Source organism: Elephas maximus, chromosome 3 (genome assembly GCF_024166365.1).
Source record: "Elephas maximus indicus isolate mEleMax1 chromosome 3, mEleMax1 primary haplotype, whole genome shotgun sequence".
NCBI lineage: Eukaryota > Metazoa > Chordata > Mammalia > Proboscidea > Elephantidae > Elephas > Elephas maximus.
This window is the reverse complement of record NC_064821.1, coordinates 186,641,565-186,669,110: the sequence shown is the minus strand read 5'-3', so window position 1 is coordinate 186,669,110 and position 27,546 is coordinate 186,641,565. Positions and strand designations below refer to the sequence as shown.

Here is a 27,546-nt window from a genome sequence, read left to right as displayed (position 1 = left end):
TTGAATTTGTATTGACTATGTCAAAAGGTGTTATATCATTCCTGACCCATCCTTACTTGTTGAGGTATGTTAGGTTTGAAACGGACAAGAGGTTTGAAAAATCATGGTGACTACTTAAAATCAGGACTGCTGATAAGGTAAAAGGAAAGAAAATGAAGGATAAGGTCTTTTGGTTGTTTTTTTTCTATTCAGCCTCACTTGAACTTGCAGAAAGATGACTGACCTCTTGAGAAGTGTTGTCACCATCATTGATATTTTCTACAAATACACGAGGCAAGATGGGGAGTGTGGCACACTGAGCAAGGAAGAGCTAAAGGAACTTCTAGAGAAAGAGTTTCATCCAATTCTGAAGGTGAGGCCCACATACCAGAAATGAAGGCTGCTGGGGTCCTGTATATTGCTCTGTTATATGATCAAAATTAGCTAAAAACTACACAGTCCCAATAGTCTTTGAGCAACACTTATGTGCAGTATTTTGGGGACATGAGGAAGGCTGCTGAGGCATCATTTATTTTAAAGAAGGTGACTCCTTCTTCTTCACTTGCCTATGTACTCCCATCTTGTAGATGTTCAAACTGTCTTGGGCCCCCAAGTCTCCCCTTCTGAAAAGAAAGAAAAAGCAGAAAATAAATCTGTGCTGAGATGTGAATTAATATATCACTCTCTGAGATGAAAAAAAAAAAAATAGAGGAGAATCATCTACAATGATTAGGACTCAGAAGAGTTCTGGCCTACCAGTCTCACCACACAGGTGATCACTGATTCATGAAGCCAGTTCTAAATATACCAAATATATGTGGGGGAGGTAGTAAGGGGATTGGCAAAGATAACAGGATGACTAAAAACTGAAAATAAAATACAAGCATTTCCCCAACCACTTGAGAATGATTCAGCTATTAACTCCAAAATAAGAGATCGTAACATAGCATGTAATGTTTTAAATTTATGTAAAACTAAGATACACTAGTTACTGAACTTGGTTTATTCCACTGTTTCCTGTATTCCATTCCTGAGCATTTAATCCTCTAGGAATACAGTTCTTAAACTGTAGTCTTCCAAAGATCCTAATAGTCTTTATTCTTTTCTATTACCTCTTCACATCTGTTGGGTTCTATTAGGCTGCCTTGGCCTAAAGTAACTCTTGATTGAACTAAAACTACCTAATGTCAAATATCCACGATTCCCACACTCTTACTTGAAATTTTTAGCTGAGTATGCGGGCCAGGCTGACCAGGCTCCCTTTATGTGTTACTTATACACAGAACCCAGATGATCCAGACACAGTGGATGTCATCATGCATATGCTGGATCGAGATCATGACCGAAGACTGGACTTTACTGAGTTTCTTCTGATGGTATTCAAGCTGGCAATGGCCTGTAACAAGGTTCTCAGCAAAGAATACTGCCAAGCTTCAGGGTCAAAGAAGCATAGGCATGGTCACCAACACCAAGAGGAAGAAAGCGAAACAGAGGAGGAAGAAGAGGAAACACTGGGACAGAAATCAGGTCATAGATATTCAAGTTGGAGTGAGAGAGAGGAGCATGGATATGGTTCTGGGGGCTCAAGTGGAACTGTGAAACATAGACGTGGGTCTAAGTCCAGGAGGCTGGGAAGACGAGATGGCTTATCCAGTTCAGAGAATGAAGAGGGTTCTGAGAAAAGGAGCCATGGGTCTCACTCTGGTCACTTTTGGAGTAGTGGCAAAGAGAGACATGGTTCCAGGTCTGAAGAGTTGGGGGAAAGAAGGAACAAGTCAAGTGTTAGCCCCTCTAGGGAATCTGGAGAAGAATATGAATATGGATCTGGATCAAAGAGTAGGGGAAGGAAAGCTCATGGTGGTCTGTCACATGGATTGGAGGCTAGTGGGCATGAATCAAGCTCTACTCAGTCAAGGAGTGGAGGACAAAGTCTTAGGTCTAGCTCTGGAGGTTCAGGAGACTGTGGGAGACAAAGCCATACATGTAATTCCAGCAATTCAGAGGGATATGGAAGGTCACAAAATGCTTCTAGTTCTTGTCAGGCAGGTAGATTTGGAGGACTAGGAAATCAATCTAGCTGTACCCAGTCAGGTTATGAATCAGGAAGTAGTGAAGGACAAGGTCATGAAGGTATCTCAGGAGGTCAGTCCTCTGGATGTCAGTTCTCTGGATATAGTCAACATAATTCTGGTTCCAGTAGTCAGTCTTCTAGTCACAGGGGACATGAATCTAGAGCACGTGGTCAACCACAGAACTCCAGAGGACAACAACAGGGAACAGGCTCTAGTCAGTCCTCTTGCTATGAACAATATGGTTCTGGAGTAAGTCAGTCTTCTAGTTATGGTCAATATGAATATGGTTCCTGTGGCTCCTCCTCTACCTCCAGTCAAAAAAGGTCTGGTTCAAATGAGTTTTCTAAACGTGGTCAACTTGATCCTGGTTCAGGTCATTTCTCTAGTCAACATAGGTCTAGCTCAAGTCAGTCCTCTGGCCAACATGGGTCTGGACCAAGTCAGTCTAGCTATGGCCAACATGGATCTGGCTCACATCAGTCCTCTGGCCAACATGGGTCTTTCACAGGTCAGTCCTCTAGTCAACATAGGTCTAGTTCAAGTCAATCCTCTAGCCAACATGGGTCTGGCACAGCTCAGTTCTCTGGCCAGCATGGGTCTGGATCAAGTCAGTCTAGCTTTGGCCAACATGGATCTGGCTCAGGTCAGTCCTCTGGCTTTGGACAACATGGGTCTGGATTAAGTCAGTCTAGCTATGGCCAACATGGGACTAGCTCAAGTCAGTCCTCTGGCCAACTTGGGTCTTGCACAGGTCAATCCTCTAGTCAACATAGGTCTAGTTCAAGTCAATCCTCTGGCCAACATGGGTCTGGCACAGGTCAGTTCTCTGGCCAACAGGGGTCTGGATCTAGTCAGTCTAGCTTTGGCCAACATGGGTCTGGCTCAGGTCAGTCCTCTGGCCAACATGTGTCTGGATCAAGTCAGTCTAGCTATAGTCACCATGGGTCTGGCTCAAGTCAGTCCTCTGGCCAACATTTGTCTGGATCAAGTCAGTCTAGCTATGGCCAACATGGGTCTGGCTCAAGTCAATCATCTGGCCAACATGGGTCTTGCACAGGTCAGTCCTCTAGTCGACATAGATCTAGCTCAAGTCAGTCCTCTGGCCAACATGGGTCTGGATCAAGTCAGTCCTCTGGCTTTGGACAAAATGGGTCTAGCTCAAGTCAATCCTCTGGTCAACATGGGTATGGTATAGGTCAGTCCAGCTATGGTCAACATGGGTCTCAATCAAGTCAATTCTCTGAACAACATGGTTCTGGCTCAGGTCAGTTCTCTGGATTTGGACAACATGGGTCTGGCTCAGGCCAATCCTCTGGCTTTAAACAATATGAGTCTAGATCAAGTCAATCCTCTGGCCAACATAGGTCTGGCTCATGTCAGTCCTCCAGACAACAAGGATATGGATCAAGTCAGTCTAGCTATGGCCAACATGGGTGCAGATCAAGTCAGTCTAGTGGCCAACATGGGCCTGGCATAAGTCAGTCTAGCTATGGCCAACATAGGTCTAGCTCAAGTCAATCTTCTGGCCAACATGGGTATGGCTCAAGTCAGTCCTCTGGCTTTAGCCAGCATGGATCTGGATCAGGTCAGACCTCTGGCTTTGGACAACATGAATTAGGCTCACGTCAATCTTCTCATTCTGGACAACATAGCTCTGGCTCAGGTCAGTCTCCCAGCTTTGAACCACAAGGGTCTAGCTCAGGGAAATCGTCCAGCTCTGGTCAGCATAGATCTAGCATAAGTGGAAAAGGAAGCTGTGGGCCAATATCAGGAAAAAACTATCCAAAAAGTGGAAGAACAATATCAGATTCATCCCATAGTCAGGCAAGAAGCAGCAGCCAAGAAAGAACTAAACAGGGTGATAGTGAAAGAAGCCAGGGTCATAGTATATCAGGAAGTGAGTCTGAAGATCATGACAGCACTCATCAACATAGGCAACAAAGGCAAGGATCAAATGAGGAAGGAAGAGTTCCAGGAAGACAGGAAACAAGATACAGCCAAACAAGTGACAGTGAAGGCCAGTCAGATAACTGGGAGAGATATTCAGCATCCCCCCATACAAGTTCCAGAATAGACCATGAAGTACCTAGCCATGAAAAGTCAGGATCTAGCAGAAGACAACAATCTAGTCAAAGACAGTCCAGTGACAGTGAACAGCATTCAGGGAGCTCACAGAGACACTCAGGGTCCACTCATGGTCAATCGGGATCCCAGCATGGAGAGTCAGGCTCAAGCAGAAGAAAGGGATCTTCTCATGGGCATTCAGGAGACACCACTAGACATGACCAATCTGGCCATGGACAGTTGACACAGTCAGGGTCCAGGACAACTGAAAGAAGGGATTCTAGCCATAGCCAGTCCAGTGACAGTGAATGGCAATCAGAGGACTCACAGAGGCACTCAGGGTCCACCCATGGTCAATCTGGATCTCAACAGGGAGAGTCGGGGTCCAGTAGAAGACAAGGAACTTCTCATGAACAGTCAGGAGATATCACAAGACATGCCTCATCTGGCCACGGACAATTGACAGAGTCAGTGTCCGGGACAACCGGAAGAAGGGGTTCTAGCCATAGTCAGTCCAGTGACAGTGAACAGCATTCAGGGGACTCACAGAGACACTCAGAGTCCACTCATGGTCAATCGGGATCTCAGCATGGAGAGTCAGGCTCCAGCAGAAGACAGGGATCTTCCCATGGGCATTCAGGAGAAACCACTAGACATGACCAATCTGGCCATGAACAACTGACACAGTCAGGGTCCAGGACAACTGAAAGAAGGGATTCTAGCCATAGCCAGTCCAGTGACAGTGAATGGCAATCAGAGGACTCACAGAGACACTCAGGGTCCACCCATGGTCAATCTGGATCTCAACAGGGAGAGTCGGGGTCCAGTAGAAGACAAGGAACTTCTCATGAACAGTCAGGAGATATCACAAGACATGCCTCATCCGGCCACGGACAATTGACAGAGTCAGGGTCCGGGACAACCGGAAGAAGGGGTTCTAGCCATAGTCAGCAGTCCAGTGACAGTGAACAGCATTCAGGGGACTCACAGAGACACTCAGAGTCCACTCATGGTCGATCAAGATCTCAGCATGGAGAGTCAGGGTCCAGCAGAAGACAGGGATCTTCTCATGGGCAATCAGGAGAAACCACTAGACATGCCAACTCTGGCCATGGACAATTGACACAGTCAGGGTCCAGGACAACTGGAAGAAGGGATTCTAGCCATAGTCAGTCCAGTGATATAGAACAACATTCAGGAAACTCCTATAGACACTCAAGGTCCGGGCATGACCAATCTGGATCTCAACATGGAGAATCAGGGCCCAGCAGAAGACAAGAAAATTTTCATGGACAGTCAGGAGATACCACAAAACAAGCCCAGTCTAGCCATGGGCAACGCACGGAGTCTGGGTCCAGGACAGCTGAAAGAAGGGATTCTAGTCATAGTCAGTCCAATGACAGTGAATGGCATTCAGGAGTCTCTGAAAGACACACAGCATCCACTTATGGGCAATCTGGGTCTTCCTCCAAACAGTCAGTAAGTAATTCAACCAGAACATATGAATCTAGCAATGAACATTCAGAAGACATCCCTAAACACTCAGTGTCACATCAAAGGCAGACATCCCCTTATGGACAACCAGGATACAGAACATCAGGGAGACAGGGATCCCCTCATGTACAGAGAGGAGATAGGTCTACCCACTCCGGGTCTATTCATGGACAATCAGGATCTAGAACAACAGGGAGACAAGGCTCTACACAGTCACATGATATTCATAGGCAGTCAAGGGATAGCATAAGAACACAGTCAAGTAGCAGTCATCACCAGCCTGGAGCAAATCATTCTCAGCCGTGGAGTAGTCAAAGACAAAGGCATGGATCAGGTCAAGGCTGGAAACATGGCAGTTATGGTAGAGCGGCATATGACTATGGGGAGTCTGGGTATGGACCTTCTGGGGGCAGCCGAGCAAGCAACCACAATTCTAATCAAGAGCAAAGGTGCTATTACTTTGATTAAAAAGACAACAGGAAAGGAACTAACCAAAGGTAGGAAAAAACTCAAAGAAGAAATGAGACAAGCAACATGGAATTAAGAAATGTAACATTTTTAATCACTTCTTTTGGTAGTGGGGCATGGTACATGTCTGTTCTTTTACTTTAATTGTAGTACTGTACTCCATTCTGTTTGGTGCAAGTTTTTTTTTTTTTTTTTTTTGTAAAGCTCCAGAATCACTGAGCTCCTTGGTTAGAAAATTGTGAATGAAAGAAGGAAATGGCATATGGGACTAAATTCAGAACTACATAACTGATTTGGGTGCTTTGGGACAGAAAACAAACATTTTTTTAAACTTTTTTTTTAATTTCTGAGACTCCAGATTTGAAGTTTCCAAAGTTTGTTTTATTTGATGATTGAAAAACCTATCCAGGGAGCTATGAGACATGGTTTAGGAGCCAAAACTTCTCTTGTAACATTGTAATACATTCCACATGCTGAACAAAGAATGCTGTGGCAATTCCCGAGGTGAAAATTCAGAATATTTACATTTTCTGTGCCACCACTGGAACTCTGTACTACTCTCTCGAATTTATTGTCGTGACCTCTTGGATATGATATTCAGAAAATTGTATTGCATAAAAATTGACAATAAACTTTTCATCGAAGTATAATGTCTCTTCTTGCTCATCCTCACAAATACAAACATCTGCCATGGGGTCAGATGTACATTTCTTTCTTCTACCGTTGGACACCTAAATTCCAGTTAAGCACTCAGATACCAATAATAAGGAGCCCAAAGAAGAAAAAACTCAACCACATCTCATTTTTTTCCTCAATACAATCACTGTCCAAAGCATTTACAAGAAGGAAAGCTTTATATTGATGAATTGACCTCAGACACCATGGTCAATCATGACCATCACAGTGATCAATATCAAACATAAACCCAGTGGCTATTTCCTAAGAACCCAAACTCTAGAAAAAAGTTACTCACCACACACGTTCTCTGCAAAAATATTCATTGAAATGTGACTTCCAATGGAGGCTAATGGGAGTGGGCTGGAGGTCCTGAAGGTCCCAGTAGAACAAAAACAACTAAAAATATACCCCTGCATAGGAGGAGAAAATACACGAATTTACTATGAGTAACAAAAGAAGTAACAGGAGTAGAAAGGTCTGTGCAAAAGATACAAAGTTCAATAGAAAGTTTACTGCTAAAAAACCAAAGACAATGTCCGGAATGTCAGGGCTAATAAGGACCTTAAAGATCACCTCCTCAATTTCCAGATTAAAAGAAGAAAGCCAAATAAAGGATATTTAATCTAAGAAAAAGAGTATTAATTCCCTAGGTCTTCTAAATCTGGATTTGGTGCTCCACCCACCCCTTCAAAAAAAAAAAATTACTTTTCTCCCACCTTCACTTTTGGAATTCATACAAAAGTGAAATTCATCAGTGGATGTTCAAGGTCACAAGCCTCAGTTGGGTGCAGGGATTACATGGGAAACCAAAAACCAGGTTCATTTTCTGATTAGACTCAGAAAATATTCCAACTAGCTTTTATTTTTTTATTTTAAGGAGAGCTATACTTTATAATGGGGTGGATACTTTATAAATGTCCCTGGGTGGTGCAAACCATTTGCACTCAGCTATGAACCTAAAGATTGGTGGTTCAAACCTACCCAGTGGCACCATGGTAAAAAGGCCCAGCAATCTGCTTCTATAAAGATTAATATTACCACCATGAAAACCATGTGGCGCAGTTCTGCTCTGTAACACATGGGGCTGCTACGAGTTGGAAGCTACTCAATGGCAAGGGATATACTTAAGTATAGTTCCATCATGCTATGTGATCAACAGAACACTAGCCATATTAGTATACTGGTGAAATAAAATTACTGTTATACTGTCAAGGATACACATAAAAGTAACTATGCATATGCTAACCCATTGCCAGCCAAGTCAAACCCAACTTCAGTGGCCCTATAGGACAGAGAACTGTCCCATAGGGTTTCCGAGGCTGAAAATCTTTACAAAAGCAGACTGCCACATCTTTCTCCCTCAAAGTGTCTGGATTCAAACCACTGACCGTTTGGTCAGCAACTGAGTGCTTAACCACTGAACCACCAGAGCTCCTTGTGTATATGATAAAAAAAAGATAACCCTAAATAGTAATCAGTTCATACAGATCTATCCGTCATCTATTCATTCACTAAATAAACACGAATTACCAAAGAATCATTAGAAATTTACATGGTAATTCCATTGACACGATGCTGGATTTGACTGGAAATGAATCACGCCATCACTCTCCTCTCTAATACTGTAACTTTGGCACGATTAATAGGCCACTATCCCAGACCCTGCAACCTGTCTTAAACAACATCTTTGTGTGTGTGTGTGTGTGTTTTAGGTGAAATTTTACAGCATAAATTAATTTCTCGTTCAAAAATTTATACACAAATTTTTTTGTGTGTGACATTGGTTGCAATCACCATAATGTGTCAGCACTCTCCCCCTTTCCTTTTATATCCTGGGATCCCTGCGTCCATTCATCCAGATTTCCTGTCCCTTCCTGTTTTTTTGTCTTTGCTTTTGGGCAGGAGTTGCCCATTAGGTCTCTTATACTTGATTGAACTAAGACGCACGTTCCTCACGGGTGTTATTGTTTGTTTTATGCGCCTGTCTAATCTTTGGCTGAATGGTAGACTTTGGAAGTGGCTTCAGTTCTGAGTTAGTAGGGTGTCCTGGGACCATAGTCTTGGGGGTTCCGCCAGTCTGCTCTTTTTTTGTGAATTTGAATTTTGTTCTACTTTTTTCTCCCACACTTTCTGGAACTCTCTGTTGTGTCAGAGTGTTGGGTGGTGGTAGCCAGGCATCATCTAGTTCTTCTGGGCTCAGACTGGTTAAGGCTGTGGTTCATATGGTCCATTAGTCCTTTGGACTAATATTTTCCTTATGCCTTTGTTTTTCTTCATGCTCTTTTGCTCTGAATGTGATGGGACTAATAGATGTATTTTAGACGGCTGCTCACAAGCTTTTAAGATCCCAGATGCTACTCACCAAAGTAGGATGTGGAACATTTTATTTATGAACTATGTTATGCCAGTTAACCTAAATGTCCCCCGAGATCATGGTCTCCAGCCCTCAGCCCCAGTAACTCGGTCCCTCAAGATGTTTGGAGGTGTCTAAGAAGCTCCTATGGCTTTGCCTTGGTCAAGTTGTGCTGGCTTTCACTATATTGTGTGTTGTCTTTCCTTTCACCAAGGTTAATACTTGTCTACTATCTCCATTGTAACCATCAAAGATTGTTTTTTTCTGTGTATAAGCCTTTTCTTGAGGTTTTATAATACATCATACAATATTTGTATTTTATAATACTTCATATAATGTCATACAATATTTGTCTTTTTTTGGATTGACGTACTTCACTCAGCATAATGCCCTCCAGATTCAACCATATTGTGAGGTGTTTCACGGATTCATCAGTGTTCTTTATTGTTTCATAGTAGTCCATTGTGTTACGCAACATCTTACCTAATCTTTGGGGAACATGGTAAGTGAAAGTGAGTGAAGCTCTGCCTACGCTTACGTACAAGCACCTGTGAGAGGAGTTTACAAGTTTTACATGCAGGTACCAGTGAGAGGAGTTTACAAGTATGCTGTTTGTATTATGAGGCCATCTAGCACAAGGAGTATGGAATTTGCAAGGGAAAATGTGTCTACTTTCTAAGTATTAAATATATTAAAATTGTCTCTTATATTGCTGATTTTTTAAATTTTTCCATGATGTACATGGATGAAAATTTTGTGCCCTCCTACTGCCTACAAAAGTGCAGTAATTAGAAAAAGGACGAGATCACCCTCTGGTGATCAGCCTCTGGTTGCAAATCATTTAAATATGCTTCTGTTTTTACCAGCTTTCTCTAGGATTAAAGCTCTAAGGAGTGGGTGGTTATCAGTCCCTCATTAGAACGTAGGCATGAAGGGTAGGAGAGGCAATTTCCCACAGTTAGAAAGACCCTAAAAATTCATAAACAGGATAATCTGCTTGGACTAAAAAAAAGGATCGAGAACTCAAATACTTTAAACTCCAAGTTTAAAGTCATTTCTTCAAGATTCCTCTAGGGTTGGGAATCACAAATCTGAGTTCTAGTCTACTGAAAGTAACTTTCTATAACTTAGTACAAAACATTCAATATTTGTGTTATTTATTCTACTGTGAGCATTAAAGGAAGAAAACTAAAAAATTTTGAGTGCTTACTCTATGTCAGACACTTTTCCTACGATTTTGGCCTTGTAAATTAAAAAATCATCATACTTTACAGACAAAATTGAGGATCACAGAGCTTAAATAACTTACACAAGTTTACACAGCTGGTAAGTGGCAAAGCTGTAATTCAAAGTCAGACTCCACTCACTCAAAACCCCAGGTGTCTTCTATTCCATCAAGCTACCTGACACAGAACTCTTAACACCCAAACAGCGTACACCAAGTGTTGTTTCTTTTACCTGCTTTCCTCTAAAAATCAGCTCATGGCTCCTCTTTTAGAGCAGATGGATGGACGGACGGACGGGTGGGCAGGTGTGAGTGGGTAGGTGGATGGGTGGATGGATAAACGATAGGTGATAGACTGGAGATCAGTAGATGAGATCCATAGATAGATGATAGGTAGGTAGGTAGATAGACAGACTGTTGCTGTTGTTGTGAGATGCCATTGAGTCAGTTCCGACTCAGCGACACTATGTACAACAGAAGGAAACACCGCCTAGATAGATAGATACGTTAGATCGATAGGTGCTAGATTTATAGATCAATAGATGATAGATAGATAGATGATAGAGATAGATAGATGAGAGATAGATAGACGAGAGATAGACAGATGAGAGATACATTAGATAGATAGATTAGATAGATAGATAGACAGACAGACAAAAAATTTTTTTCATGTTAAAAGTTCTCCATATCTCACTCTGCAGTATTGTTCTTTCCCCGTTGTCAGGAAGGCTTTAATAGGACAGTAGTTCCACACTTGTTCTTCAGATTCTCAAGGTGAGGTTCTGTCAGCTCTGAGGCTGTTTGTTCAACTGGTAGGTGGACTGGGTGTCTTAAAAACCAATCAGCCAATAAACAAACAAAAACACATCTCATTCAAAGTAGTTTATTCCAAGTAGCATTTACAAAATGCATTAGTACCTGCAACTGTTTCTAATTAGTGCAATTTCAGGGGTTGGACAAGGGTTTTGTTGCTTTCCAAATCATACCACATCAACTCCAGATTTGAATATTTAGGGGAACAGGGGAATACCCAATAGCTTTTATTTTCCAGCAACGTTACCATCTAGTTCATATTGCTCTTTTCTTCCAAATCCTTGCCTCACTCTGTTCCTCCTAATACCTTTCCAGATGAGTTTTGCCAGGTTTGGCTGGCCAAGCCTGAAAGAATAGCTGACTGAGCTATGCATGACAAAACACATTTCTACAGCTCTCCTGCAACCAGTAACCTGAGAATGTGGGCCAGGCTGTTCAGAAATTCTAGGGCAGAACCAGATGATTCAGATAATGTAGGTATTGTCAGTGTAACATCAGGGTCAGTCATTCACTTATTCATCCATTGGAGAGAAGTAAATAACCACTTCATGGGCAAACACTATACTTGCTACTGAAGTTACAAATATGAGAAAGACACACAACTGTCCTTTAGCAGCTTGCTAAACATATGACCAACTTATGAAAAAGCAACAGATACAAATACTATGGCAAGTGCTATAATAGATATGATCAAGGTACTGTGTTAGCATTGACTAATCCTGATTAGAAGTGAAAAAAGAAGATTCAAAAAAAAAAAACACGTTAAGAAAAGAGGTGAATTTTGCAGTGGGTTTGCAGGGATGGCCAGGAGTTATCCAGGTTGACTTGGGGAGACTACTCCAGGCAGATTGAAAAAGTGTATGTAAAGTCTTAAAAGTAACAAAGACCACGGTGAGGTCAGGGAACCTGAAAATAATTCAGAGTAGCTAAACACAGGTTGTGTATGGCAGCGTGGCAAGAAATGATGCTGGAATGATAGGCAGGAGTCAGATCACAAATGACTTTATGAGTCTTGCCAAGAACTTTAGCCTTTATAAGCAATGAAGAGTCATCAAAGGGTTTTCTATTAAGTCACATAATCACAAATTCGTTTCAGAAAGGCTGTTTCATGGCCAAAGAGGGGAGAAGGGGACAAGACTGGAGGTGTGGAGACCAATTAGGAGATTACTGCAATAACCTAAATAAAAGATGACAGAATATATTTCTGAGAAGATCTGTGGTTTGTCAAAAAGATTTGTCTGAGATAATCTACTAGATTTCTGGCTTGACTCGCCAAGTACAGATAAAAACTTTGCAGGAAGGAAAAAAAGAGAGATGTGGATGGGAGAGTAAACTTTGCTGGCATTTCTTTAAATAGTATGAAAGTTGGGTTAGGTCACAGTCACACATAGAAACTTAATGGGTCATATCTAGTCCACTGATACATTTCATTTGGCCAACACACTATTGGTTCACACTGTTTAAAATGTGAATTAGTTGGCAATGTCTAGAAATTAGGGGATGACACCAAAAAAATCTGGATTTCTATTTTCCCTTAAAGAAAGCCAAATATCCGGCAACACTGAGCTAACATTCCCTGTCAAGAATCAGCCAGATCTTAGTAGTTTTGGTCTCGCTTTGGACTGGACATGTGCTAGTTGGTTCACCAGAGTTCCTATCACTCTAGAATGTCTCCCCTACACTGAAATCAGCTTCATTCACTTAGATCAGTAGTCAGACATGGAAGATTTTAAGAGAGTAGCTTTCCAAAATCCTCAACTTCTATATGCATTCTTGCCTAAAAATTTTCTGAGAACATATGCTGCCTTTACAGTAGCCCTTTTTTTTCCTCCACTTAACCAAAGAAATGCATGTGCATTACTCGTACCAAATTTTACCATGGTGCATTGCACCAGGATGTAAGGTCCACTCCAACACCAAACAAAGGGATCATTTGAAATACTGATTTTATAGCTGCCTCCTTTAATGATTGATCAAGGTATTTCCCTACCTCATACACATTTCTATTACAGATAAAGTAACAGTAGTTGGGCCTTTATTGGGATGTTCTCAATTTATATATAATTTAGAGTAGGATAGAAGATATACTGATCATTTGATTTAATTTCCTCACAATGCTCTAGAGGACAAAGGAAAAAGAACATCAGTGTGATATTCTATGCTAAAAATGTCTTTTTTCCTGAGTATTTAAATATGTCTTTGCAAAATAGTGTAGTTGCTGCAGAAAATGGTTTGATGATTCCTCAAAAAGGTAAAAATAGAGCTACCCTATGACCCAGCAATCCCACTCTTAGGTATAGACCTTTGTTGTTGTTGTCAGGGGTCTTTGAGTTGGTCCCAACTCACAGCAACCTTATGCATGTCAGAACACACTGCCCATTCCTGTGCTATCCTCACAATTGTTTCTATGCTTGAGCCCACTGTTGCAGCCACTGTGTCAATCCATCTTATTGAGCGGCTTCCTCTTTTTGATGACCCTCTACTTTACCAAGCATGATGTCCTTCTCCAGGGACTGATCCCTCAGGATAACATGTCCAGAGGACGTGAAACGTAGTCTCGTCATCCTTGCCTCTAAGGAGCATTCTGGTTGTACTTCTTCCAAGACAAATTTGTTCATTCTTTTGGCAGTCCATGGTATTTTTGATATTCTTTGCCGACGCCACAATTCAAAGGCATCAATTCTTCTTTGGTCTTCCTTATTCATTGTCCAGCTTTTGCATGCATATGAAGTGACTGAAAACACCATGGCTTGGGTCAGGCGTACCTTAGTCCTCAAGGTGACATCTTTGCTTTTTAACAGTTTAAAAAGATTTAAAGGTGTATACCTAAGAGACCTGAAAGCAGTGATGCTACTAGTCACATGTATACTAATGGTCACTGCAGTACAGTTCACAATAGCCAAAAGGTGGATAGAACCCAAATGCACATCAAGAGATGAATGGATAAACAAAATGTGGTACTGTATATACACACAACGGGATATTACTCTTCCATAAAAAGAAACGAAGTCTTGATACATGGAATAACATGAACCTTGAAAACATTATCCTGAGTGAAAAAAAAACTTAATCACAAAAAGACAAATATTATATGATCTAACTAATATGAAACACTTAGAATAGGCAAATGTATGGAGATCAGTGATTAACACTGGTTACCAAAGGTGGGAGGGAAGGGGAAAGAGGAGAATCTGTTTAGCTAGCATTGAGTTTCTGTTTACGGGGATGAAAAATATGGCAATAGATGTTGGTGATGTTTGTGCAACATGATTGATGTAATTGGTTTCATTGATTTATACAAGTGAAAAATGTTGACTTGGCAATTGTTGTGTTAACTATACTTTCACAACAATAAAAAAATGTAATTCTTATCCATGATTCCCATTACTCATTCCTAGGACATGTCACATGTTGAAAAGAGTCTTTGAACAACCAACGAAGTATAGATTATTGGTGATGATGGTGATGCTCGCCAATTTAACCAGAATGTATTCTCAGACTCCCAACGTTTTCCCAGAAGCAGCATCCATGAAAAAACTCAGAGATAAAATATAGGAACCTCAGAGAGGCATCATCAAAATAAAGAACTCAGACATGGGTGGAGAAGACAAGGTCAAAAGGCTGAGAGAATTCTGAATGTAGAAGAATATAAATATAGTTTTTAAAATTTCCTAACAGTGTAAAAATCATATCCACAAAAATGGAGAAGAAGGGGAAGGGTGAGAGGAAACACAACTTGCTAATCAATTCATTTCTCATAGTAGGGAGCCAATAAACATTGCCTACAATTGAAACATCTAATTTCAAAAAACCCATTTATTATCATCTCAGTATTGTTCATGCTCTTTTCCTCTTAACCTTAGTGAATCTTATGGATATTATTAGTAGAGAAAAGAAACTTATCTTTCTTCACTTTAACCGATTGCCATGGAGTCAGTCAATTCTGACTCATACTGACCCTACAGGGATTTGTTTTTTTCATGTTAAACTTGAATAAAACTTAATATACTGAGTAAAGTAGTTAAAATTTTATTTAAAATTGCATAAATGGTATGATTCCACTGTGTTAAAAAAATTTTCTCTAACTCCCCATCCATCTGTACACATGCAGAAATATATTTGGAATAATGCTTAATATTATTTCTATATTATGGAATTGGGGGTGATTTTGTTGCTATCTTCTTTTATAATTTTCTGTATTGCTTGAATATTTTGTAAGTATTGTGCATTCTTTTGAATAAAATGGCATTTAAATAAAACATAAAACAACTCATGCTGATATTCACAAAAACACAAATATAAACAGAGAGACTTTGGAGCAACTAGAGCACATGAGAGAATTGGAAAGCAGAAGAATTTTTAAGAGGTGTTATGGTGGATTCATGGGAGCATCAGTGGTTCAGTGGTAGAATTTTCATCTTCCATGGGGGAGACCCAGGTTCAATCTCCCGACAATGCACTTAAAATGCAACCATCACCTGTCGGTCAATGGAGCCTGGTGTGTTGCTATGATGCTGAACTGAATAGGTTTTAGCAGAGCTTCCAGACTGAGACAAACTCAGAAGAAAGGCCTGGTGATCTGCTTCCAAATACCAACCATTGAAAACCCTATAGATCACAATGGTCAGATCCACAGCTGATCATGGGGGTGGTGCAGGGTAGCATTTTCTTCTACTGTGCATAGGTCCGCCATGAGTCAGGGGTGGCTCAATGGCAGCTAACGACAACATGGTGGATTCATGATTTAACTACTTTAATGTTCTTTGAGAGGCCAAAACAGAGATTACAATTTTTTTTTTAAATTTTTATTGTGCTTTAAGTGAAAATTCACAAAACAAGTCAGTCTCTCATACAAAAATTTATACACGCCTTGCTATATACTCCTAATTGCTCTCCCCCTAATGAGACAGCACACTCCTTCCTTCCACTGTCTATTTTCATGCCCATTCTGCCAGCTTCTGAACCCATCTGCCCTCTCATCTCCCCTCCAGACAGATGCCCACAGGGTCTAATGAGTCTACTTGATCCAAGAAGCTCACTCTTCACCAGTATCATTTTCTATCCCATAGTCCAGGCCAATCCTTGTCTGAAGAGTTGGCTTTGGGAATGGTTCTTGTCTTGGGCTAATATACTTTGCCCATTTTGTAATTGGGTTATTTGTCTTTTTGTCGTTGAGTTTTTGCAGCGTCCTGTAGATATTAGAGATCAGGCACTGATCAGAAATGTCATAACTAAAAACTTTTTCCCAGTTTGTAGGTAACCTTTTTACTCTTTTGATGAAGTCTTTGAATGAGCATAAGTGTTTGATTTTTAGGAGCTCCCAGTTATATAGTTTCTCTTCTGCATTGTTAGTAATGTTTTGTATACTGTTTATGCCATGTATTAGGGCTCCTAGCATTGTTCGTATTTTTTCTTCCATCATCTTTATCGTTTTAGATTTTATATTTACGCTTTTGATCCATTTTGAGCTGGTTTTTGTGTATGGTGTGAGGTATGGGTCTTGTTTCATTTTTTTACACATGGATATCCAGTTATGCCAGCACCATTTGTAAAAGAGACTGTCTTTTCCCTATTTAACAGACTTTGGGCCTTTGTCAAATATCAACTGCTCATATGTGGATGGGTTTATGTCTGGATTCTCAATTCTGTTCCAGTGGTCTATGTATCTGTTGTTGTACCAGTACCAGGCTGTTTTGACTACTGTGACAGTATAATAGTTTCTAAAATCAGGTAGAGTGAGACCTCCCACTTTGTTCTTCTTTGTCAGTAATGCTTTACTTATACGGAACCTCTTTCCCTTTCATATGAGGTTGGCAATTTGTTTCTCCATCTCATTAAAAAATGTCATTGGAATTTGAATTGGACTTGCATTGTATCTATAGATTGCTTTTGATAGAACAGGCATTTTTACAATGTTAAGTCTTCCTATCCATGAGCAAGTTATGCTTTTCAACTTATGTACTTCTCTTTTGATTTCTTGCAGTAGCGTCTTTTAGTTTTCTTTGTATAGGTCTTTCACATTTGTGGTTAGATTTATTCCTAAATATTTTATCTTCCTGTGGACTACTGTAAATGGTTTGATTTGGTGATTTCCTCCTCCGTGTTCTTTTTGTTGGTGTAGAGGAATCCAACTGATTTTTGTATGTTTACCTGGTATCCCAATATTCTGCTGAACTCTTCTATTAGTTTCAGTAGTTTTCTTGAGGTTTCTTTAGAGTTTTCTATGTATAAGATCATGTCATCTGTAAATAGAGATACTTTTACTTCTTCTTTACCAATCTGGATGTCCTTTATTTCTTTATCTAGCCTAATTGCTCTGGCTAGGACTTCCAGCACAATGTTGAATAAGAGTGTGGATAAAGGGCATCCTTGTCTGGTTCCCAGTCTCATGGCGAACGCTTTCAGACTCTGTTTAGGATGATGTTGGCTACTGGCTTTGTATAAATGCCCTTTATTATGTTGAGGAATTTTCCTTCTATTCCTATTTTGCTGAGAGTTTTTATCATGAATAGGTGTTGAACTTTGTCAAATGCCTTTTCTGCATGAATTAATAAAATCATGTGATTCTTGTCTTTTGTTCTATTTATATGATGGATTACATTAATTGTTTTTCTAATGTTGAACCATCCCTGCATATCTGACTCATAGTGACCCTATAGGACAGAGTCGAACTGCCCCGTAGCATTTCCACATACCTGGTATGAATCCCACTTGGTCATGTTGAATTATTGTTTTGATATGCTGTTGAATTCTATTGGCTAGAATTTTGTTGAGGACTTTTGCATCTGTGTTCATGAGGGATATAGGTCTGTAATTTTCTTTTTTTGTGGAGTCTTTGCCTGGTTTTGACATCAGAGATATGGTGGCTTCAGAGAATGAGTTTGGGAGTATTCCATCCTTTTCTATGCTCTGAAATACCTTTAGTAGTAGTGGTGTTAACTCTTCTGTGAAAGTTTGGTAGGACTCTGCAGTGAAGCTGTCTGGGCCAGGGCTATTTTTTGTTGGGTGTTTTTTGATTACCTTTTCAATCTCTTCTTTTGATATGGGTCTATTTAGTTGTTCTACCTGTTTGTGTTAGTTTAGGTAGGTATTGTGTTTCTAGGAATTCATCCATTTCATCTAGGTTTTCACATTCTTTAGAGTACAATTTTTCGTAGTAATCTGATATGATTCTTTTATAATTTCAGTTGGGTCGGTTGTAATATCACCCATGTAGTTTCTTATTTAGGTTATTTGCTTCCTATCCTGTTTTATCAGTTTGGCCAATGGTTTATCATTTTTGTTGATTTTTTCAAAGAACTAGCTTTCGGTCTTGTTAATTCTTTCAATTGTTTTTCTGTCTTCTATTTCATTTAATTCTACTCTCATTTTTATTATTTCTTTTCTTCTGGTTCCTGAGGGTTTCGTTATTCTCTTTCTATTTGTTCAAGTTGTAGGGATAGATCTTTGATTTTGGCCCTTTTTTCTTTTTTATATGTGTGCATTTATTGCTATAAATTGACCTCTAAGCACTGCTTTCACTGTGTCCCAAAAGTTCTGATAGGAAGTGTTTTCATTCTCATCGGATTCTCTGAATTTCTTTATTCCGTCCTTAATGTCTTCTATAACCCAGTCGTTTTTGAGCAGGGTACTGTTCAGTTTCCAAGTGTTTGATTTCTTTTCCCTGCTTTTTCTGTTACTGATTTCTGCTTTTATGGCCTTATGGTCAGAGAAGATGCTTGGTAACATTTCAATGTTTTGGATTCTGCTAAGGCTTGCTTTATGACCTGTTATGTGGTCTATTCTAGAGAATGTTCCAAGTTTACCAGGAAAGGAAGTATACTTGGCTGCTGTTGGGTGGAGAGTTTTGTATATGTCTATGAGGTCAAGTTGGTTGATTGTGGCATTTAGACCTTCTCTTTTTTTTTTTTAATTTTTATTGTGTTTTAAGTGAAAGTTTACAAATCAAGTCAGTCTCTCACACAAAAACTTACATACAGCTTGCTACATACTCCCAATTGCTCTCCCCCTAATGAGACAGCCCGTTCCCTCCCTCTACTCTCTCTTTTCGTGTCCATTCCTCCAGCTTCTAACTCCCTCTATATTCTCATCTCCCTTCCAGGCACGAGATGCCTACACAGTCTCAAGTGTCCACCTGACCCAAGAACCTCACTCCTTACCAACATCCCTCTCCATCCCATTGTCCAGTCCAATCTCTGTCTGAAGAGTTGGCTTTGGGAATGGTTCCTGTCCTGGGCCAACAGAAGGTCTGGGGGCCGTGACCACTGGGGCCCTTCTAGTCGCCGTCAGACCATTAAGTCTGGTCTTTTACGAGAATTTATGGCCTGCATCCCATGGCTCTCCCACTCCCTCAGGGGTTCTCTACTGTGTTCCCTGTCAGGGGAGTCATCAGTTGTAGCTGGCACCATCTAGTTCTTCTGGTCTCAGGCTGATGTTGTCTGTGGTTTATGTGGCTCTTTCTGTCTCTTGGGCTGGTAATTACCTTGTGTCTTTGGTGTTCTTCATTCTCCTTTGATCCAGGTGGGTTGAGACCAATTGATGCATCCTAGATAGTTGCTTGCTAGAGTTTAAGACCCCAGGTGCCACTCTCCAAAAGGGGATACAGAATGTTTTCTTATGCAAATTGACTTAGATGTCCCCTGAAACCGTGGTCCCCAAATCTCTGCCCCTGCTACGCTGGCCTTGGAAGCATTCAGTTTATTCAGGAAACTTCGTTGCTTTTGGTTTAGTCCAGTTGTGCTGACCTCACCTGTGTTGTGTGTTGTGTGTTGTCTTTCCCTTCACCTGAAGTAGTTCTTATCTATTATCTAATTAGTGGATACCCCTCTCCCACCCTCCCTCCCTCCCCCCTCTCCTAACAATCAAAGAATATTGTCTTCTCTGCTTAAACTATTTCTTGAGTTCTTATAAATAGTGGTCTAATGCAATATTTGTCCTTTTGCAACTGACTAATTTCACTCAGCATAATGCCTTCCAGATTCCTCCATGTTATGAAATGTTTCACAGATTCATCACTATTCTTCATTAATGCATAGTATTCCATTGTGTGAATATACCATAATTTATTTATCCATTCACCCAACGATGGGCACCTTGGTTGCTTCCATCTTTTTGCTATTGTAAACAGTGCTGCAATGAACATGGGTGTGCATATATCTGTTCATGTAAAGGCTCTTATTTCTCTAGGAGGTATTCCAAAGAGCGGAATTGCTGGATCGAATGTTAGTTCTATTTCTAGCTTTTTCAGGAAGTGCCAAATCAATTTCCAAAGTGGTTGTAGCATTTTACATTCCCACCAGCAGTGTGTAAGTGTTCCAATCTCTCCACAGCCTCTCCAACATTTCTTATTTTGTGTTTTTTGGGTTAATGCCACCCTTGTTGGGGTGAGATGGAATCTCATTGTAGTTTTGATTTGCATTTCTCTAATAGCTAAAGATTGTGAGCATTTCCTCATGTATCTGTTAGCTACCTGAATGTCTTCTTTAGTGAAGTGTCTGTTTGTATCTTTTGCTCATTTTATAACTGGGTTTTTGCCTTTTTGTAGTTGAGTTTTTGGAGTATCATGTAGATTTTAGAGATCAGGTGCTTATCAGAAATGTCATAGCTAAAAACTTTTTCCCGGTCTGTAGGTAATCCTTTTGCTCTTTTGGTGAAGTCTTTGGATGAGGATAGGTGTTTGATTTTTAGGCGCTCCCAGTTATCTAGTTTTTCTTCTGCATTGTTAGTAATGTTTTGTATACTGTTTATGCCATGCATTAGGGCTCCTAACGTTGTCCCTATTGTTTTTTCCATGACCTTTATCATTTTAGATTTTATATTTATGTCTTTGATACATTTTGAGCTCTTTTTTGTGCATAGAGTGAGGTATGGGCCTTGTTTCTTTTTTTTGCAAATGGTTATCCAGTTATGCCAGCACCACTTGTTAAAAAGACTGACTTTTCCCCCATTTAACTGCTTTGGAGCCTTTGTCAAATATCAGCTGCTCATATGTGGATGGGTTTATGTCTGGATTCTCAATTCTGTCCCATTGGTCTATGTATCTGTGTACCAGTACCACGCTGTTTTGACTATTGTGGTGGTATAAAAAAATAAAACCAAACCCAGTGCCATCGAGCCAATTCTGACTCATAGCGACCCTATAGGACAGAGTGGAACTGCCCCATAGAGTTTCCAGGGAGCACCTGGAAGATTCGAACTGCTGTCCTTTTGGTTAGCAACCCTAGCACTTAACCACTACGCCACCAGGGTTTCCCTGTGGCAGCATAATAGGTTCTAAAACCAGGTAGAGTAAGGCCTCCCACTTTGTTCTTTTCTGGTAATCCTTAACTTATACTTTTTTTTTTTTTTTTAACTTATACAGGGCCTCTTTCCCTTCCATATGAAGTTGGTGATTTCTTTCTCCATCTCATCAAAAAAATGTAGTTGGAATTTGGATCGGAATTGCATTAAATCTATAGATCATTTTGGAAAAACAGACATTTTTATGATGTTAAGTCTTCCTATCCATGAGCAAGGTATGTTTTTCCACTTATGTAGTTCTTTTTTGGTTTATTGCAGCAGTGTTCTGTAGCTTTTTTGGTATAAGTCTTTTACATCTCTGGTAAGATTTATTCCTAAGTATTTTATCTTCTTGGGTGCTACTGTAAATTTTATTGATTTAGTGGTTTCCTCTTCGATGTTCTTTTTCTTGGTGTAAAGGAATCCAACTGATTTTTGTATGTTTATCTTGTATCCCAATACTCTGCTGAACTCTTCCATTAGTTTCAGTAGTTTTCTGAAGGGTTCCTTAGGGTTTTCTGTGTATAAGATCCTGATATCTGCAAATAGAGGTACTTTTACTTCTTCCTTGCCAATCTGGATGCCCTTATTTCTTTAAAAAAAAAAAAAAAATTTTTTTTTTTTTAAAGAATAAAGGGCATCCAGTTATGTACCCTAATTGCTCTGGCTAGGACTTCCAGCACTATGTTGAATAAGAGTGATGATAAAGGGCATCCTTGTCTGGTTCCTGATCTCAAGTGGAATGCTTTCAGGCTCTCTCCATTTAGGATGATGTTGGCTATTGGCTTTGTATAAATGCCCTTTATTATGTTGAGGAATTTTCCTTCTATTCCTATTTTGCTGAGAGGTTTATCATGAATGGGTGTTGAACTTTGTCAAATGCCTTTTCTGCATCAATTGATAAAATCATGCGATTCTTGTCTTTTGTTTTATTTATATGATGGATTTCATTAATTGTTTTTCTAACGTTGAACCGTCCCTGCATACCTGGTATGAATCCCACCTGGTTATGTAGAATTTTTTTTTTTTTTGACATTTTGTTGAATTCTATTGGCTAGAATTTTGTTGAGGATTTTTGCATCTGTGTTCATGAGGGATAAAGTCTGTAATTTTCTTTTTTTGTGGAGTCTTTGCCTGGTTTTGATATCAGGAATATGGTGGCTTCATAGAATGAGTTTGGTAGTATTCCATCCTTTTCTATGCTCTGAAATACCTTTAGTAGTAGTGGTGTTAACTCTTCTCTGAAAGTTTGGTAGAACTCTGCAGTGAAGCCTTCAGGGCTAGGGCTTTTTTTGTTTTTGCTGGGAGTTTTTTGATTACCTTTTCAATCTCTTCTTTTGTTACGGGTCTATTTAGTTGTTCTACCTCTGTTTGTGTTAGTTTAAGTAGGTAGTTTCTAGGAATTCATCCATTTCTTCTATATTTTCAAAATTTTTAGAGTACAATTTTTCGTAGTAATCTCATATGATTCTTTTAATTTCCGTTGGGTCTGTTGTAATATCGCCCATCTCATTTCTTATTTGGATTACTTGCTTCCTCTCCAGTTTTTCTTTTGTCAGTTTGGCCAATGGTTTATCAATTTTGCTGATTTTTTCAAAGAGCCAGCTTTTGGTCTTTTTAATTTTTTCAATTGTTTTTCTGTTTTCTGTTTCATTTAGTTCTGCTCTAATTTTTATTAATTGCTTTCTTCTGGCACCTGAGGGTTTCTTTTGTTGCTCTCTTTCTATTTGTTCAAGTTGTAGGAATAATTCTTTGATTTCGGCCCTTTCTTCTTTCTGGATGTGTGCATTTATTGATATAAATTGACCTCTGATCGTTGCTTTCACTGCGTCCCAGAGGTTCTGATAGGAAGTGTTTTCATTCTCACTGAATTCTATGAATTTCTTTATTCCATCTTTAATGTCTTCTATAATTCAGTTGTTTTTGAGCAGGGTATTGTTCAATTTCTACGTGTTTGATTTCTTTTCCCTGCTTTTTTCTATTATTGATTTCTACTTTTATGGCCTTATGGTAGAGAAGATGCTTTGTAATATTTCCATGTTTTGGATTCTGCTAAGGCTTGCTTTATGACCTAATATGTGGACTATTCTAGAGAATGTTCCATGTGCACTTGAAAAGAAAGTATACTTGGTTGCTGTTGGGTAGAGTGTTCTGTATATGTCTATGAGGTCAATTTGGTTGACTGTGGCATTTATATCTTCCATGTCATTATTGAGCTTCTTTCTGGATGTCCTGTCCTTCACCAAAAGTGGTGTGTTGAAATATCTTACTATTATTGTGGAGCTGTTGATCTCACTTTTCAATGCTGATAGAGTTTGCTTTATGCATCTTGCAGCCCTGTCATTGGGTTCATCAATATTTAATATGGTTATATCTTCTTGGTTTATTGTCCCTTTAATCATTATATAGTGTCCATCCTTATTCTTTATGATGGGATTTAACTTGAAAGTCTATTTTGTCAGAAATTAATATTGCCACTCCTGCTCTTTTTTGATTGTTGTTTGCTTGATATATTTTTTTCCATCCTTTGAGTTTTAGTTTGTTTTTGTCTCTAAGGTGTGTCTCTTGTAGGCAGCATATAGACGGATTGTGTTTTTTAATCTATTCTGCCACTCTCTCTTTATTGGTGCATTTAGTCCATTTACAGTCAGTGTAATTATGGATAGCTATGAAATTAGTGCTATCATTTTGATGTCTCTTTTTGTGTGTAGTTGACAGTTTCTTTTTTCCACTTAATTTTATGTGCTGAGTAGATTATCTTCACATATTATCCTTTCCTCATTTTTGTTGTTGTTGATTTTGTTTCTGCTGAGTCTCTATTTTTTTCTTGTATTTTATTTTGATGCGTAGGATAGTTTGCCTCCTTTGTGTTTACCTTATTGTTTACCCCAATTTTGCTAAATTTAAATCTAACATTTTTTTCTTTGTATCGCCTTGTCTTCCTCTTCATATGGAAGATTTGTGGCTACACTTCTCAGTCCCTCTTTATTGTTTTAATATTGCCTTCTTTTACATAGTTACATTGCTGTTACCCTGTTTGGGGAGTTTTTTTATCTTGACGTATTTTTGTGATTTCCCTGTCTGGGTTGACTTCTGATTGCTCTGCCCAGTGTTCTAGTCTTGGGTTGATACCTGGTATTATTGATTTTCTAACCAAAGAACTCCCTTTAGTATTTCTTGTAGTTTTGGTTTGGTTTTTACTAATTCCCTAAACTTCTGTTTATCTGGAAATGTCCTAATTTCACCTTCATATTGGAGAGATAGTTTTGCTGGCTATATGATTCTTGACTGGCAGTTTTTTTCCTTCAGTGCTTTATATAAGTCATCCCATTGCCTTCTTGCCTGCATGGTTTTCGCCAAGTAGTCCGAGCTTATTCTTACTGACTCTTCTTCATAGGGGACTTTTCGTTTATCCCTAGCTGCTCTTAAAATTCTCTCTTTATCTTTGGTTTTGGCATGATTGATTATAATATGTCTTGGTGACTTTCTTTTAGAATCTGCCTTATGTGGAGTTCGATGAGCATCTTGGATAGATATCTTCTCATCTTTCACCATATCAGGGAAGTTTTCTGCCAACAAATCTTCAACAATTCTCTCTGTGTTTTCTGTTGTCCCTACCTGTTCTGGTACTCCAATCATTCATAGGTTATTTCTTGATAGAGTCCCACATGATTCTTAAGTTTTCCTCTTTTTTTTATTCTTTTATCTGCCTTTTCTTCAAATATATTGGTGCGAAGTGCTTTATCTTCAAGCTCACCAATTCTGCCTTCCACTTGCTCGATTCTCCTCCTCTAACTTTCTATTGAGTTGTCTACTTCTGTAATTTTACTGTTAATCTTCTGAATTTCTGATTGCTGTCTCTCTATGGATTCTTGCAGCTTATTAAATTTCTCATTGTGTTCTTGAGTAACCTTTTTAATTTCTTCAATTGCTTTATCTTTATGTTCCTTGGCTTGTTCTGAGTATTGCCTGATCTCCTTCCTAATCTCATTCCTGATGTCTTGAACAGTTCTGTATATTAATCTTTTGAATTCTGCATCTGGTAATTCCAGGAATGCATCTTCATCCAGAAGATCCCTTGATTCTTTGTTTTGAGAGCTTGTTGAGGTACTCATGGTCTGCTTCTTTATGTGATATGATATTGAATGTTGTCTTTGAGCCATCTATAAGTTATTGTATTAGTTCATTTTATGTTTGCTTACTGTATTGTAGCTTCTTGCTTTGTTTTGTTTTAATATGCCCAAATGGATTGCTTGAGTGAGCTAGCTTGATTATTTTCAGATTTGAAGCTCTGATTTCCTGTCACCACATGGCTAGAGCTGTTATCAGGTATATCAGTCTAGGAGTTCATTCACTTTTCTTGTATGAATTCAGCTCTGGTGTCCAAGTAGCTGATCATCAATGTGTGTTACAGGCTCTGTCTTACAGTTTTAGAGGGGCAGGGGTGATTGGTGGAGGTACCAGTATCTGGTTGCAGCAAGGGCTCTTGCTCTGAACAAGGCAGGGGGCTGACAACCATCCACCAAATGTCTGTGAGGAAAGTGCATCCCTGTTCCCTAAAGCATACAGGTGGGTGGGTTCTACAGACAGACCATGGGCACCAAATGTTTTTGGTTGTAAGGACTGGGAGGTACCAGTTAGCCTTAGACACCTTTTGTGGGTGGCTGGGTGACCTGAGTGGAGCTGCTAGTCCTTAGGCTCCTGATGTTGGTAGGTGAGGATCCCATTTAATAGGCAAAGTGGTGTCAAATATCAAAGACCCACCTCTTTACTGCACAGCTCAAATGGTTGGAGTCTGCCAACAAGGGCCTATTCTCCTGAAATAGGCCCACACAGATCCATGCAGGAGAGAATGGTATTCCAATTCCATAGACCTTTTAAATCTGGACTGGAGCTGTTTCTGTCCTGACCCTCTCCCCCCGCCCCCCATTAGTGGAGCTGGTAAATTATCTTTTCCCCCAGTTGTGAATTTATTCCTACTCCAAGGCTGAGAGGAGGGCTTCAGGTGCTCAACGTGGCCTATCTCAGGCCCAGGGAAATCAACATCCTCCAAAGCCAACTTGGGGGCTGGGGGCATGGGCTGTGCCATTGGCTGCTTCTCCCTGAGGAAACTGCAGTGGAACTCTACCGCCAGCCCACTGTAGCCACTCCCAGGAATGATGCCTGAGGGATCCTGGAGATTCAGGTCTGGTAACTTCTCTCCCCTTCTGAACTATCTCTCCCTCGTCCTACTGCTTGTTCTGTTTTCTAACTTTGCCTTTGATGTTCCGGGCTTCTAGCTCGACATAAATATAATGATTTCACTTGTTTTTTCAGGTGTTTGTTGTAAGAGGGATCAGTGGAAGTGTATGGCTATTCCGCCATCTTGGTCCCACCTCTAGAATTTCTTTATGATAATTTTTGTTTGTTACACTCTTGTTCTTTGAATGTGACCCCATGCAGCAAGTAGACCTGTGAGACATGGCAATGTATGAGATTCGGAGATTCAGAACCATGATCCCTTGGGTAATTTTAATGAAACTAAAACAAGCTTGTAATAAGATGATTAGAAAACAACACTGCCAAGCTTCAGGGTCAAAGCAATTTATTCTTCTTTAACAATGAGAAAAGCAAAATGCAGTGATCGGATCAAGTGGACAGTCACATTCATTTGTGTCAGAGTGTAGAAAAACATGATCCAGAACAGAGAAACAGAACAATTCCTGTTCCAGGGACCTGGAGAGCAATGTCACTCAAGGGAACAAATAAATATCAGATCAATAACGCTGTGGGTCAAGCTCATACAACAGAGAGACTAAATCAAGCTTAAGTTATCTTTTTGGAAGGTGGCCAGGTGATAACTCCTTAATCCTCTTGACGACTTAGAGTTGAAAAGAATGAGTCTGACTGAGCTTTCAGGAAGTACTGGAAAGAACCCTCTCAGGTGATCGTGAGGTTTGGGAATCAGGAGCCATGAGGCCAATTATATTAAGTGAGGATGCTTTTGAGGACAAAGGTTTGAATCTACCTATTATAGGTGAAAAGGGCAATGCTCTAGTCCTGAACAATCAGGGAATATAGGAAAAGAAGATGTAACTCAGCTGGAGATCCAAGAATTTATGAGAAACCCAAAAATATTTTGT

At 39.8% G+C, this 27,546-nt stretch overlaps 1 protein-coding gene across 1 annotated transcript in view; it reads left to right on the top strand.

The window, feature by feature from the left end:
• The first annotated feature begins 214 nt into the window (after positions 1–214).
• Positions 215–27,546, top strand: part of FLG (filaggrin) — a 71,751-nt gene continuing 44,419 nt past the window's right edge. The window contains 2 exon segments of the mRNA XM_049875635.1: positions 215–352; positions 1,263–5,590. Coding sequence (XP_049731592.1) covers positions 215–352; positions 1,263–5,590 — 4,466 coding nt within the window.